The 16,365-nt window shown below is 35.5% G+C and overlaps 1 protein-coding gene across 2 annotated transcripts in view; it reads right to left on the bottom strand.

Annotated features, from left to right (window-relative positions):
- Positions 1 to 964: 964 nt before the first annotated feature.
- Positions 965 to 16,365, bottom strand: part of RPAP3 (RNA polymerase II associated protein 3) — a 31,641-nt gene continuing 16,240 nt past the window's right edge. For both annotated transcript variants that reach the window (XM_024575745.3, XM_045184313.3), the window contains exons 9-17: positions 16,202 to 16,329; positions 12,965 to 13,086; positions 11,359 to 11,429; positions 11,136 to 11,237; positions 7,765 to 8,003; positions 6,373 to 6,559; positions 4,440 to 4,537; positions 3,871 to 3,971; positions 965 to 1,272 (exon numbers count right to left, since the gene is read on the bottom strand). In XM_024575745.3, coding sequence (XP_024431513.2) covers positions 1,187 to 1,272; positions 3,871 to 3,971; positions 4,440 to 4,537; positions 6,373 to 6,559; positions 7,765 to 8,003; positions 11,136 to 11,237; positions 11,359 to 11,429; positions 12,965 to 13,086; positions 16,202 to 16,329 — 1,134 coding nt within the window. In that variant the 3' untranslated portion in view covers positions 965 to 1,186. The remainder of the gene's footprint in view (positions 1,273 to 3,870; positions 3,972 to 4,439; positions 4,538 to 6,372; positions 6,560 to 7,764; positions 8,004 to 11,135; positions 11,238 to 11,358; positions 11,430 to 12,964; positions 13,087 to 16,201; positions 16,330 to 16,365) is intronic.

Genomic DNA, 16,365 nt, shown 5'->3' with positions numbered 1-16,365 from the left:
ACAATACATTAGCGATGCATAACGTTAATCAATTCGGCCTTAAGTGTACTGCAAAAACACTGAGGCTATGCCAATTATGATCATTTCAGTAATTTGTATCTGGAGAAATTACCTTTGCAAACAGATTATGATTATTCCAGTAAGCATAATAATAGGTGATACAACAAAAATTATCAACAGTATAAAATAAATTTTTAAATTTGACTGTATTGTTGATGCTGATAACAGCTATGGGCTGGTGACCTAGTATATTTTTTAACAACTTGACAGCCACTAAAATTAAGTTGATTTTAACAACATTGACGGGATGCCCAAAATTTGCTAGGCTGCTCCTTTAAACAGTCGCTAAAATTGATTCTTGCTGTCAAATTACATTCAATCGTACAAATATCGACTGAGCACCTAACTGGGTGCCACGGCTGTGCCAGGCACTGCACAAGGACGAGCAGAACACCAGCCCTGCTTTCAAAGGCTTATCGACGCCACACTCACACACAGCAATGCACACTACATGCTAATTACTACTGAAACACTCCTACTTTTTAATTTTTTTACACCTCACTTTGCTTTAGATTATGTGCCGTTAGTTAACATAAGACATGGATATCAACAAGAAAAAAACTGAAGCATTAAATCTATTATGTTGTAACTCTTCAATGAACCAATATAAAAAGTCTAGTTAAAAGTCTCCTTTCAACATAAAAACTAAAAATACATATCCTACAACTAAGTAATTTTGTTAGTGAACTGGTACAATGATACTAAAGAAGTCTTAGAAAGAACCAATCTAGTTACCTGCACAACTCCCTCCATACAAATACAACTACACTCACGTGCTAATGAAGCAGCCTTGTCATTGCAGTTGCAAAACTCCTGAAAATACAAAATGTATCTACAGATACTGAAGTGTATCTACATCCAACATTGTAAATGACTTATAAAATACTGATCTTTACAAGTATACCTCATTTATATTTTTATTTTCAGAAAAAGACTTATAAATAATTTACTTGAATTTATTTCTCACCAGGTAAATCTCAATGCACTTTACAGTTAATTAACTTATATCCAAAGATTGTACTTTCCCATGATTTCATTTTCTTAAAAAGAGAACAAAACACTTTGTTTCAATAGAAAAAAATTTATATGTGAAAGTCAGAGACAATAATTTCAGTAAAAATGGAAATCAACCACCATATCTTTTCTTGAGTTCTTCAAGAGAATTACCCTTCAATCCTGATTTCTCTATGTGATTGAATAATGCACGTACAACTGGAAAAGAAAAAAAAAAGTGTCCATTTTAATCTCCATTTTTAAAAACTTAGTGAAAAATAATTAAAGGGAATTAATGATCTTACGTGTCAAATAAAACACTTCACACTGGAGAGCAATAATCGTTAAGATTATTTATAAATTCTAATTCAGATATTTAAAAAAGCCAACCTGACAACAGAAAATTATACAGTAATTCAATGTTTCTTACCAGAATATTTTGCTTTAGCAGTAAAAAATTTCCCAAAGAACTCAATGACATTAATCTTGCAGATTAAACTTAACTCATTCTGAGCTTCCTAAAACTTTTACTGAATTTAACAAGTGTACTTACACTTAGTATTATAATTAACTGTTTTTCAAGATTAATCATTTTAGAAGAAAATTTTGTTTCACTATTCTAAATTGAAAATTAGCAATATTATCTACAAAATCGATGGACCAGTTATACAGTTGTATAATATATAAAATAAAATATATAACTAAAAAGAGTTGACAGACCTTCCTTTGTACTACATAAAATCTTTATCTTTCTCACCACTGAATGGTCCACATCAGCCCTTTGGAAAATGCTGTTATAGTTCATCTATTTCTCCACATTAAAACTAGCTAATAGTTGTTAATGATAATGGCAACAACAGAAGATAACAGCAGCTAATATTTACTGAATGTTCAGTTACATGCCAGGAACCATAAGTGCTTCCCATGTTTAATTCAGTGGACGGTGGTGACCCAACCAAGACGGAAGGCCAGTCTGAAGAGCCAACTCACATTTCCTTGAGTACAATTGAACTTACCACATTATAGTGGCAAGAAATGCTTTCACTCAACATGCTTATACTAAAAGGTTATTGGATACTAAGCACTGTTCTATGCCTAAGGCCTAGAAAACAGAGTAGACAAAGTTCCTGCTCTCATGGAGCTTTCATTCTATTTAGGGAGAGAAATAACAAGCATGTACATGAAATGCCATCAGCTAGTGATGTATTATGAAGGGAAAAAAAGCAGGGTAAGAATACTACACAGGGTGGCAAGGGAGGGTAGGCAGGCATTTTATTTTTAGAGCTGGTGAGAAAAGGCATTTCTGAAGTGGCGTCTGTTAGGGGAAACTTCAATGAAGTGAGGAAGCAGGCAAGGTGAAGATATGAGGGAAGATACAGGGTCCAACACAAACAACGCCCCTTTTTCATTACAAATCATAAGCATCTAATTCGGTAACATAACCATATCACACTCAAGCACACCATATGACATTTTAGGTGAAATGTTAAAATTGCTGTCCATCATGTGCGAGACAATCGCATACCCTACCTGCCACACTCAAGCAAGCTTTACTTCTGCCGGACCCTGCATTCTAGGCTGAGGGAACAGCCAAATGCAAAGCCCCCGAGGTTAAATTAAGTCTGGCAATTTGGTATATTAAAAAAACACAAAGTAGTGTGGTGGGGCACAGTGACTGAGAAGAGTGGTAGAAGATCAGATCAGAATAGTAATAAGTAAGAGTAATACTTCTCAGAGACTTTCGGGGATAATTTTTGATTGACTGAATTTAAAGCAGAAACTTCTTTTGGTTTAAATTCTAAAAATCTCTCTAAATTATATATCCAGTTCCTTAAGTACAACACAAAGAGTATTTCTCTTACTAATGTCATTTCTCTCATTCAATGCCACTGCTAGAAACATAAAGAAGAAATAAGCAGCCCAGAGTACATTCTGCCTAGGAGGTCTGAAAGTGGTACAAGTTTTTGTTATCTTAAAAAAACTGGTACTCTGGTATTCTATGATTTTTCTCTTATTCCTAAAACTACAGTATAGCCCAAAATTCTAAGTAATTGAAGTTTCTTCAGAGTTCGATCTTATTTAAATTAGGGTTTCCCAAAATGGATACCTTCTGCCAGAGACTAAGATATAAAAATAAGTAAGGGATCTAATTCTTCAGGCTCGTCACCTGCCACTCTTTACCCCCTATAACTCTACAATCCAGCCACACTGCACTTCATTTAATTTTCTAAAGTCAATTGGCTCTTTCCTGCCTCGGAGCCTCAGAACACATCATTCCCTCAGCCTAAAACTCTTCCCTACCCACTCCATCTAATTGAGTCCTGCATTTCTTTGAGAATTGAGCTTAAATCGAATAAACTCAAGGAAATAAGCTCTCAGAGAAGGGGTTAGATTTCCAGTGCACCCACACCCAGTTACATGCCCCATGCAGCAGGGAGCCTTTACATGCTCCACGATGGCAGGAGCCCAGCCATTCTGTTATTACTGCATTTTCAAGTAGAACAGGCCAGGCTCTAGAGCGGGACTGCCTACGTTTAAATCCCCGGTCTGACTTCCTAGCTATATGACCTTCATCACTTCCCTTACCACCCCATGCCTCAGTTTCCACCGCTGTAAAAGCAAGACGATAATCATACCAGTATCTCACATTACTGTCAGGATTAAAATTTTTAATTTTACTTAATTTTAATTAATTTAAGTTTAATTGGATGTACCTTGGCCATAGTAAACATTCAATAAATGTTTGCTATCATTTGTTTAAAAGTTAAGGAATGTAAGACTACAGAGAGATGGAAGAGCTGCCTTCAGGGAACTTACTTCTTTTCTCAGGTTCTGACATAAACATCACTGCCATGTCAAACCTTTTCAGTTCAGAAAGCCTTTGTAAAGTTTCCAAGATGAGTGATGCCTTTTCTTTCCTGAAATAAAATAAATACCAAACAAATGATCCATTAAAAGTAGCTCATTTAAGTCTTTACTAACACAGTATTTCTGATTACATATAAATAAGGTCTTTATCTTTTTCCCTGAATACCATCTTTAAGAACCCAGATGAAGAAATTTATCAAGTCAATTGAAGAAATTATAATATTCTCAAACATGAGGCTTAGCACAGACGTTATTAATCTGCTATTAACACTTGTCACTTCCATATCCTGTTTTTTTCTTTTAAAAAATTAGTCCTTTTTCCTATTTAATCATTTCTTATTCTGCTTGAACTCATCATCTCTTTACTACTTCTGCAATAGTAAAATTTACTAGAGAGCTAAATACATAGAATGCTATATAGAATGTATTAATAATATCAAAACAAATGAATTTCCCAAACCACTAGAAATGGCATAGCACTACAACATGAAAGTATAACTAAAATAATTTCAACTTACTCAATGTAAAAGTCATGTAGAATTTTAATGATTTGGTTGAATACATCTGGATCTAGATTTTTCTGAAACAACTTAGGATACAAGGATGGTTCGATTTTCTTGGGGAAAAAAGAGTTAGAAAATTAAATTATGGCAACATTCACCAGAAATTACTTATATAATAATTGCTTAAATGAATATAGTAAATAACTACTATGCCGTGGCTGATGTGGCTCAGTGGATTAAGCTTCAGTCTGCAGACCGAAAAGGTTGCCAATGCACAGTCAGGGCACTGCCTGGGTTCTGGGCCAGGTCCCCAGTTGACGGTGTGAGAGAGACAACTGATTGCTGTTTCTCTCACACATATATTTCTCTCCCTCTCTTTTCTCCCTCCTTTCCCCTCTTCTTAAAAGTAAATAAAGAAAATCTTAAAAAAAAAAAAAGAATAACTAGTATGCATTAGAGTTACTGGGGCGGAGGGTCACAACGAAATGTAATTAATGACAGAAGAAAGAAGATCAGAAGAACTGTAAGATAATCACTGTGTCCAAGTCAGAGAAAAACCTCATGAAGAGAGACATGTACACCACTCTAAGAGAGACAGGAAATTTGAGAGCTCTAAAGGGGCAATAAAATGGAGAGTTTAAAAAATAAAATTATATGGCCCTGGCTGGTGTAGCTCAGTTGATTGAGTGCTGGCCTGTGAACCAAAGGGTCGCAGGTTCAATTCCCAGGCAGGGAACATACCTGGGTTGCAGGCCAAGTCCACAGTAGGGGGCCCACGAGAAGCAACCACACACTGATGTTTCTCTCCCTCTCTTTCTCCCTCCCTTCCCCTCTCTCTAAAACTAAATAAATAAGATCTTTTTAAAAATTAAAATAAAATTATATGAGATAATATCTATTTGGAAATAACTGTATACTGCATAATTATAAGGGTGTATTACTATAATTACACTGGAGAAAAACTGTTAATCCATTATTTAGTAAACTTCATGGTTTGATTCTTTTTCTTAGAGCAAATAAAAATTCATTTTCAGGAGAATGACTATCTAAATATTGCATGCATTACTTGCATAAAGAAGGTACTCAATGTATTTTAGCTTTTTTTCCCATCTTGAAGGATGAAGAATTCAGTTGAAATTATGATATGAAATCAGATTAAGTTATTTTTAGAGAAGAGAGTTCAAAAGAGAACCTACTTCCAAAGGTTTCCTGGTTGCAAATATTTAAAACGGTCTGGCCAGGGTGATCTATGTGTCAGGAAAGCATTTTCTACAATCATATGCAAAAAGCAAATATAACACTATTATTATATAAGGGGGGACTCAAAGAACAGAATTTATTTATAAAAAATTGTGTATTTATTCTTCATGTTTAAACTTCAGCCACCTTCAAATTACTTTCCATTTGATGCAATACACCTAATCAAGACTTTTTTTCCACTGTTCGAAACAGTTTTTGACCTCGTGGATTTTGATGCCCTCTAGTACTTCAACCATTTTTTTGTTTCACTTCTTCCACATCAGCAAAACATTTCCCTCTGAGGACTTTTTTCACCCAGGGAAACAAAAAAGTCACTCAGGGTGAGATCAGGTATATGGGGGGTAGGCACGGGGGGTCACACCGGTTTTGGTCAAAAACTGCTGAACACTCAGCACAGTGTGGGCAGGTGTGCTCGTAAATCACCCATCACGAAATGGGCAAATGCACTGAAGAGAGTCTTCGAAACAAAATTCACTGAAGCTGAACACAGCCTCTCCCAACACCACCACCTGGGACACTGATGCAGATGGGTTCCTAGAACACTCACCTAGTGGGAGGAAGCCTGTACTACAAGGGGCCTGCCCTCCAGAAGATAATTTTAGGGTCTTTTGGGTCCCCCTTCATATAATGACAAAGATGTTCTTCGACCTTTTATTTATAAGAGAACTACTAGCTTCCTCTTTCTTACCTTCAAATACTGATATAACATATCTGGAGAACTTCTCAGTTGTCTAAAATCAGATTCAAGCTGAAAGGAGTTTGCAGGAACTGGAGGAAGAGCAGTTGTGATAAACTGAGCAGGTATTTTGTCTACCTCTATAGAAATCTTCTCACTGAAAGACTGACATACATCCTGTTTCAAAGTAACTTGAGGTCTGAAATATTTCAGAGACATCAAACAATTGAAAAGAACCAAAATTAGTCAAAGCTTATAAAGAAAACATCAATAGAGACTTTTAAATTTCTGATTTTACTAATATTGCATTATCTATTTACAGTCTAGTAAGAGTAAATTCTTTTAGCTGGTACCATATTTTTTTTGCAAGACAGATTATGCCTCTGCACTCTGTTGGGCTATTTGCCCGGCCACCTTTTGAGCACACCACACACTGCATTACTGCATCCCATGCACTTACAATTCAGCCTTTCAGAAATCTGAATAATCAGTTTCAAGAAAGATACTCTGAAAAGGAAGAAATACTTCCTCCTTTAGAGGAAAGAAAAAACATACCTATTTAGTATTTTCCCACAATCCATATTATCACTTAAAATAGAACTACTACTAAAATTCAAAGCTTAAAAAAAAACTTGTAATTATTGAGTGCAATGCAGAATGTATGAATAAAGTTTCAATACCCCAAACAAACCTAGTCTATATTTTCCTATTCTCATCATTAAGGAAACGCATGACCAGTTTTAAAAATTTCAAACAAAATTTAAACAGCTCACAAATAATCTTAAGTATGAATGGCTGGAGTAATGTTAATGCCTGAATTCTACATTTTTTTTAGAATCTTCCTCTTAATAAATTAATTTTTGTGCTGAATTAAGAAGTACGCCCTAGCTGGTTTGGCTCAGTGAATTGAGCGCAGGCCTGCAAAGCAAGGGGTCACTGGTTCAATTCCCAATCAGGGCACATGCCTGCCTGGGTTGCACAAGGCCAGGTCCCCAGTAGGGGCCATGCAAGAGGCAACCACACACTGATGTTTCTCTCCCTCTCTTCCCCTCTAAAAATAAATAAATAAAATCTTTTTAAAAAATTTTTTAAAAGAAGTGAAACAATATACTAATGTTCAAGAAAAAAATGAATGAAGTCAATTTGTTCAAGACAGTTTCTTATGATCTCTAACTTCCCCACAATAGTAAAGGAACAGTGATCATTCCTTACGCAAAACATCTCCGAAGAGTAAGAACAAACAAAAAAGTAAAACTAGAACATGAAGTTGGACAGTTGAAAAAATTACAATGATGAGTACAAACCAAAACTCTCATTGATAATATCAATTTTCGAGGGGAATTATTAAATCCTGGATCTGGTTTTACAATTTAGAGATTATGAAGTAAGAGTATTTCCACTTACTGCTGGGCTGAAGTATCACTGATTTCTTCTGTTTTCAATACTTTTGCTTTGGGAATGTCACTTGTGGGCAAAAGGTCATCTTGGCTTGAATTCTTCTTACTTGCAGTGCCTGCGGTTGCTATTACATTTGCTACATTAATAGGATTAGTCTCTGGAGCAGCAGCAGTAGTGCTATCCGGCACATCGACAGTCTGTACCAAATGACCGGTTTCTTCAATAATAACCTTCTTTAGTGGTTTCTAAAACAATTAAAAATCAACTCCTTAAATCAACACATAAGGGTTTTCTATTTTAGGGTTACAAATTAAAAGGTTACAGTGTTCTTACAGCCAATGCCCTAATTATAAGTAAATTCAATTTGATGGCTGGACAGACTTAGGAGTCATACTCTGTCTGAGAATATAAATAAAAAGATGCATAGCATCTACTACATGTTGATCTAAATGGGGGAAAGAAATATGTATATGTAAATAATTACAAGACAATGGGAGACACACCATAAAAGCTGAAAGGACAAAACTCTAAGAGAATACAGACTAAGATAATCAACACTGGCATCAGCGGAGACCTCACAGAAAAAGTACACAGGAATGGCAATGTGGAAGACAGTTACAGCATAGTCAGTGAAAAGGTGTTAAGTCCAATGGTGATGGTGCAAGGGGAGGAGTGATGGAGACAAGAACGCAAGGTTCCTTAAGAACAGCTAATGAAGGGGCTTGTATCCCATGTCAAAGAGTTTGGACTTTATCCTAGAGGCAATAAAGCTAAGAAAAAAATATGACCAAACTGACAGCAATATTGTGTGATAATGGAGGGCAAGAAGAACAAGGCCAGGCAATAATCAGCATTCTGTATGAAACAGACCAAAATTAAAACCTAAGCACATTTTCTATAAAAGTAGCAGCTGGAAAAAACTAGCCTAGAATTAAAAATTTGCCAAATAATATTCACAAACTCAGGAAGTATTTGGCCATAATAATGGTTTTTAATTTAATAAAATAAATTGCATTCACCATTTCAATCATTACAGTGTCAAACATTTTCAATTTCTTCTAAGGTTTACATACTGTACTTATTTTTAATGATAAACTTTCTGCAGTATGCTGTAAGTGTTCAATCCAATTGTATATTTGAATCTTAAGTCAAAAAGTTATTAAATATAAAAACTTTTGCCCTGGCTGGGTGGCTCAGTTGGTTGGAGTGTCATCCCATACACCAAAAGGCAGTGGGTTCGATCCCCAGTCAGGGCATACACCTAGGTGGCAGGTTCAGTCCCTGGTCAGGGCAAGTATGGGGAGCAACTGCTGGAAGTTTCTCTCTCACATCGATGTTCGTTTCTTTCTCTCTTTTTCTTTCTCTCTCTCTCTCTCTCTCCCCCCTCAGTCCCCCTAAAACCAGTAAACATATACTCAGTTGAGGATTAAAAATTATAAATATTCATTCATTCATTTATTTTAGCAGAAACTAAGAGATCAGGGAAAACTTTCATTTACTACCACCCTATCAGGGAACCACAGGCCCTTGCTTAGCTTATCTGTATCATTGGTTTTCCACACTCACTCTGGAGATTTGCCCAAAGTACTCCCAAGCTGCCAGCCCTTGGAGCACAGGCTACCTTCTTTTGATCTCAACTAATCTGTGAGTTATTCTCAACTTGAGAAACAGGATCAGGTCAAGTCACACAGGCACTGGGTGACTTGCCTACGATTTGAAAGTTTATAAAGAGGGGGGCTCAAATCAACTCTTACAAAGCATTATACCAAACTACACCTTCTGGTTTTAAATAATGCCCACATTTTTATTATGGAGGCCTATTATAAAAATAAACAGCCATTTTCCCCTTTTCTACTAAGATAATAATTTTGTTTGTGTTGAATCGCTTATAGAATGGTTTACCCCAGATCCCTCATCTTATAGAGAGGTGTTTTGTTTTGAAATTGTCAAACAAGAGACTTAAATTCAAGTTGCATCCTCACAACTAACATAAACTGATTTTTAAAGTGAGAGAGAAGAGAACCCCACAGATTTGTAAAAGCTTCTGAAAGTATCTTGGCCACGAGACATTACATATACTGGTATTTGATATATAACACGGCAATGTCTTTATAAGTATGGATGGGAAAGTCTGACAAGGGCTTTCTTAAAACCTGTGAATTCATTTTTGTGAAGAAGTCTTACAAAGATGTAGAAATTTAAATCACATTTAATTAAACATTTAATCACCTTTACTGAAAAGAATAGAAAATGAATATAATGTATGAAAGCAACTAGATTTATGCCTGATATATGAAACAAGTACTGACTCAGAAAATTCAAGAATAAAGTCACAGCAAGAACAGTGGATGTGGGGAGGAAGAACACTAGAAAAGTATTAAACTCAGGATTCATCTATCTGCTACCAATATGAAATATGAACTTGGCAAAACAATTGATTAAAACATTCTTTGCCTCTCTTCCTTTCTTCATAAAAAAGAGGATAAAAGTATCTGCTCTGACTTTTTATAGTTGTTATTTCTCTCAAAGCAACATCCATGCATTACAGTATTTCTAGAAGGCAGGGAGAGGCTCGTTATCAGTGAGGAGCACGCAGGGAAATTTCGGGGGAGGGAGAGCTGATACCTTTCAATTTTTTGACCAGGTTGATGGTTTCATGTGTGTTCACTTTATAATTATTCTTTAAATCTTAATTTGTCTTGTGTACTTTTCTGTATGTATTTTACCTCTCAAATACATATATATAATATATAAAACTATGTCAATGATGGAAACTACCTTAGAGTCACATTATATATTTGCCTTAAATGAGTTCGATTTTAAAAGTTAGCACAAGACAAACTTCTGAATTCATGCCAGCTACTCTTTTTGTTCCAATATTGCAGGAGAAAACTTAGCTTGGTTATTACACTTAATGAAAAACTGTATGGTATACCAAAAGCAATGTGCAGTACATATTTTAAAACACAATCTTGCCTATACAAGATTTTGCTTCAGTGCTGATTTTTAGATCTAACCCTACACAAGATGGAAAACTATCATAATACAATCCCAAGCTCAAATTAAGAATAATAATAAAACATTCTTAAGTATAACAAAATGTAAAGCTGCTTTAAATCCCTTTAACATCAGAAAATATGTGGAAACATTTAAATGTAAGGTATTAAAAACTAAAGGCACGTTAAAAGTTACCCCAGAACTCTCAATAGCTCAACTTCCCCCCTCAATGTTATTACATCGATAATCCTAAAAAGTATTTTTTTTTTAATATTCTAAAAATAGCCCTAGGAAGACATTTCGACATTTCTGTTAAGAAATTAAATCGACAATTCCCATCTCCCATCCCTACCACACTGACACGAAGCTGCTTTACTTACAGTTGATCCAAGACGAGGTGGGTTATCAATGGGTTTTATCACGTTTTGCCTCTGAGCAGAATCGAGAAAGACATCATCCCAGTGTCCTTTCTCAATTAATTCCTTGAAAATAAATTTGTAATCATGAGAATAAAAATATTTTCAAGTTAATTATGCAACAAATAAATGTGTTTATGTTGCAGAAAATAAAAGCATGCTTTGGTGAAAAAAATACATTAATTACCTTTTTAATTTTGGAAAGTTCAGTTCCTGCTTGTTTATTTCCAGGTTCCAGAAGTAAAACAGTCTCAAAATCTAAAGTGAATTTTTAAGAAATATAATCAATTAGTAAAAACACTTCATAAAGTTTAAGACATGATATATTTAATTAGTTTAGTAATCCCATGTTTATCTCAAGAAGTTTTACTCAGGATGCTAGGAAACAGGTGAGCAATAACAAGAACGAACATTTACTGAGTGCTATTCTTTGTATGAATTCTCATGTATCCCTCCCTAAAACCCCACTTTATAGATGATACTATTGAGGCCAAGAGGTCATCCAAAGTTCACACTGTTAACAAATGACATGGTAATATAGAATCTAAGATACTTCCATATGACGGAATATTATTCAGCCTTAAAAAGGAATTGATTGTGATACATGCTACAACATGGATGAAAGGGTGAACCTTGAAGACAGTATGCTCAGTGAAATAAGCTAGACACAAAAGGACAAAATACTGTATGATTCTACTTATATGAAGTACCTTGAATAGTCACATTCAGTCATAGAAAGTAGAACAGTGACTACCAGGGGCTGGAGAAAGAGAATGGAGAGTTGCTGTTTAATGAGTACAGTTTTCAGAACAAAATGATGAAAAAGTTCTGGAGGTGGATAATGGTAATGGTTGCACACGGTGAATGTACTCAATATGGTTAGAACAGTAAATTTTATGTTGTGTGTATTTTATCATAATGAACAAATGCATGGGCTACAGCTGAAGCCAGGCTTAGAGAGAAACTGACAGATTTAAATGCATGTATCAGGAAAGAAGAAAGACTGAAAAATAGTTATCTAAGTACGGTTAGAAAAAAGTTAGAAAAACAGCAGCAAATTACTAGTAAACCTAGACAGTTGAAGGAAGAAAATAAAGAGCAGAAATAAATGAAACAGAAAATATACACAACAGAAACAAGTAGGTCCTTCAAAAAGACTAATGAATACTTAAAAAGACAGATCATGGAACAATAAAAGAACATGTAACTGCCCTGGCTGGTGTGGCTCAGTGGATTGAGTGCTGTCCTGTGAACCAAAGGGTCCCTGGTTCAATTCCCAGTCAGGGCACATGCCTCGGTTGCAGGTCCCCAGTAAGGGGTGCATGAGAGGCAACCACACATTAATGTTTCCCTCCCTCTTTCTCCCTCCCTTCCCCTCTCTCTAAAAATAAATAAATAAATCTTTAAAAATAACATTAACTAGTATCAAGAAAAAGGGGGAGAGGGCATCACTACAGACCTCACATTATCCTGGACCCTAGCTGCTGATTCCCTTCCTTTTCATTCCTGCCTTGTTCTTGCTTTTGTCCTTCTCACCTATAGTTCAAATCTTTCACTCATTTTGATTGGCAACTAGCCAGAGTATACCATATGCTATTAAAAGATAATCAGGTCTACCACAGAAGCTACATTCCTTCAAATCTGCAAACCTGTTTATGACCTAAATTGTGAAAGAAAATGCACTTCTCCAAGTTCGGTATCCTTGAACTATGGAAAAGCTACACAACCTGCTTCTGTAATTTGGGAATCTCATCAGGATGAGTGAGTGAATGCCAGTTGTATAACAGTCATACCTTGTTTGGCCTCATTTAACTTTCCCAAAAATGTCCTTGCAGTTCCTCTTCTGGCAAAAGCTTTAGAATACGAGCCATCTAATAAAATTGCTTGTGTGCAGTCGTTTTCAGCCTCTTCATATCTATTAAACATGATACAATTACCAACTGGAAAAATGCAGCCTACAGAAAAACTTCATATAAACTGAGTTTCTAATACAAAAAGCATGCATATAATTTCAATCACCAACCCCCAACTCTGTGTTTGAGGGGGAAAAAGCAATTGTAAAATTTATATTCTCACCAAACCTTGGAGGCATCTGGTGAGGAAAGAGAAGGTACCAGATTAAAGGAAAGTCAGAAAAGGATGGAATTAGGATGGTAAAATATGAGTAGAGCAGACAAAAGAATATCACTGCTGGCTGTCTACCTCCTCTCCAACCCTCAATATGCACACACTCTATGTTAACAATGATAACTGGCATTAATTTCTAATAAAACTTCATTAATATTTACCTGCAGTACACATCATCTAAGGAAAAACAACCCACACAAAACATGATGTGTGAGAGTGTATCATCTGACACTTCATTCATAAATTTTGCTCAGCCATGCAACCAATCAACTCAGTCTGACTGGGTACTGCTCTATAACGAGCAGCTAAGAAGAGCTAAAGCACAAAAACTTGAGACCTTCCTATATATTAAAATGACATTAATGAATTATTGTAAATTTATTTGGCATGACAACAGTATTGTGGTTATGTATGATTATCCTTTAGGGATGAGATGTCATAATGTCGGCGACTATTTACAATACTTCAGGGTGGGGGAAAGCTGAAACAAATATGACAAAAGAAAGTACAGCTTTATGAAACTAGATGATTTGGTACATCGAGTTTGAAAAGATTCCTAATACAAAATTTTTTTTAAAGAATCTCTTGTGATTACATTCTCCCCAAGGCTCAAGTGAATACTATTCTATACTCAAAACAAGACCTAATATGAATAAAATCAGATCATCTAGTAAACTTAAACATCTCTGAATTCTTCCATTCATTTTTCAACAAGAAAGAAAGGTCAGCGTGTCTGTGTGTCCATGCCCGTGTCAACACATTTTCTACTGACTGCCTGATACTCACTCCCTCCCACTCAGGATACTCGGGCAGCCCCCACACTTTCCAGGATAAACAAGCGCCCCTGCAGAACACAAAGCCAGGGGCCTGTCTGACTCTCCAGCCTGATCCTTGCCATCTTCCCCTGTGTGACAGCCCTAATATGGACTGCCTGCCCTTCCCAGAAGTTACCATGAAATTTCCCGCTCCCAAGGCATTACGACCTCCACTGAGACACTCACCACCCCTCTAGACCTCAGTTCAGGTCAAACTCCTGTCTGGAAAGTTGCCCCTTTTCATATTTCTCATCTAGTCTGCAATGCCTGACAACAGTCAGCATGTGGAACAGAAAACTTCTGCATTAAGTGTGAATCTAAAAGATACACTAGAAAGAAAATACGAGTCATATTTAATTTAAAATATACCACTAACTTGTTATAATGTACTAATGTGATTACCAACTAAAACAATATAATAATACAATAAACCAGAGCTCTTATAAATGTAGATATATGTAGTGATTGGGAGGGGGGGTTAGAGGTGGAAGAGGATATTGTGGGGATAAATGGTAATGGAAAATATAAAAATGAACTATTAAAAATAAATACATAAATAAATAAATGTAGTATAACCTCTCACCTATTAGAAGGTATTATTCTTGGCATTAGTCAAACCTAAGAATCCAGGTCTTATAATTTTTCAATCATGCAAAATTCTTAAATAGCAAAAATACAAAATTTTCATAAGCGAGAAAGACATGCAATGATCTTTAATCAGAACAATGTATCTCTAATTATGTCTGTTAGTTTCAATGAGGTTGAACATACAACCAAAATTTACTTCTACAACAGGGGTTCCTAACATGAGGCCCTTTAAGAGATTAGAAAATTTGGGTGAGAAAAAATATTACATCCTTATTTTCGCTAACTTTTAAATAAAATTTCATTTTTCTTTCAATTATAACTATAGTAACAAACCACATTAGTAAAAGCAGATTATCTCAAAATACTGCTGTTCAGAATTACAGTAGCAACTTAACCTGCTGGTTGTTTGCATGTGGCGTTCCATCCCCGTTTCAGATGCTCCTACGATGTAGCTAACTAACAGCTGGGCAACTCTATCCCTAGTCGTCAATCAAATGCCAAGAGTGAAGTCATATGTTATCACACTAGTAACATCATCATCGATGTTCCATTCTGAGTACTTCTTATCCATACTTATTGGTTAATCAATATGTGGAAGACAGGTCAAAGATCACCCCAAATTCTAGTGTCATTACTCAAGCCTTCATATTACTGTTTAAAATATTTTTAACTTTAACTTGCCTATATTTTAAATGTAGTCTCTCCTTATGTAGTGTGTTTTTAAAAGTATACATACCACCATATCGCAAATTTTAGTATGTTTAAAACTGTATTTCAATATAATTGGTTTCCTTTATAATCCTAAATGTGTAATTAAACATTTAAAACTTATTCTGAGAAAGGTTCACAATGTAGCCAAAGGGGTCCATGGCACAAAGAAGTTTAAAATCCCTATTTATAATATTTATAGCATTTAAAAAAAATTCTGTCCCTAGTGTGTAAAGTATTATTACAAAAGATACAAAGAAATGTAAGACAGTTTCTGCCATCAGATATTATCTTGCTGAATGCCCAACCTGGAACCCCTGAGTGTACCCAGAAACAGCTGGTGAATGTCACAGGACCAAGTTTTAGCTGCATACATAATCAACTAGTAGTTTCAATGACAGCAATTCCCTTTTGCGTTTTGTGTGTGTGTGTGTGTGTACAAAAAACACTTCCAGATGAGACTTTGCCCAAAGGATTATAAGGTTAAAAATAATTTTCAAATCACTAATTCAGAGTAACATGCATAAAGAAGTTTAAAAAGCATTAAACTGTGTAATGCCAGACTATTAAAGTGGAAATCATTTACAAGAGTAAATTTAGTTTATATGTACGACACGCGCACACACACACACACACACACACTGCTTTTCTTTCTCTGTCTCTCTCTCTCTCCACCCTCACTTTAACTTTAGTGCTTAAGAGTAAATACATTTTAATTTATTTATCCAATATGCCAATTTATGGTAAATTTCATTTTCATCCTGAAAAGCATTAAATGTAACCAATACTTACTTCTGAATCTTCAGATAGGCCATTGCTCTGTTGGCTGGAAGAAGGGCATTAGTGCCATCTGCTGCTATTCCTCGAGTATAGCATTCAATTGCTCTTTCATATTTTCCCTCTTTGAAAAATCCATTCCCCTGTCATTTTGGATAAAAGTATGGAAAAGGATGAAA

Source organism: Desmodus rotundus, chromosome 3, assembly GCF_022682495.2.
Source record: "Desmodus rotundus isolate HL8 chromosome 3, HLdesRot8A.1, whole genome shotgun sequence".
Classification (NCBI taxonomy): domain Eukaryota; kingdom Metazoa; phylum Chordata; class Mammalia; order Chiroptera; family Phyllostomidae; genus Desmodus; species Desmodus rotundus.
This window is presented reverse-complemented; position numbering and strand designations above follow the sequence as displayed.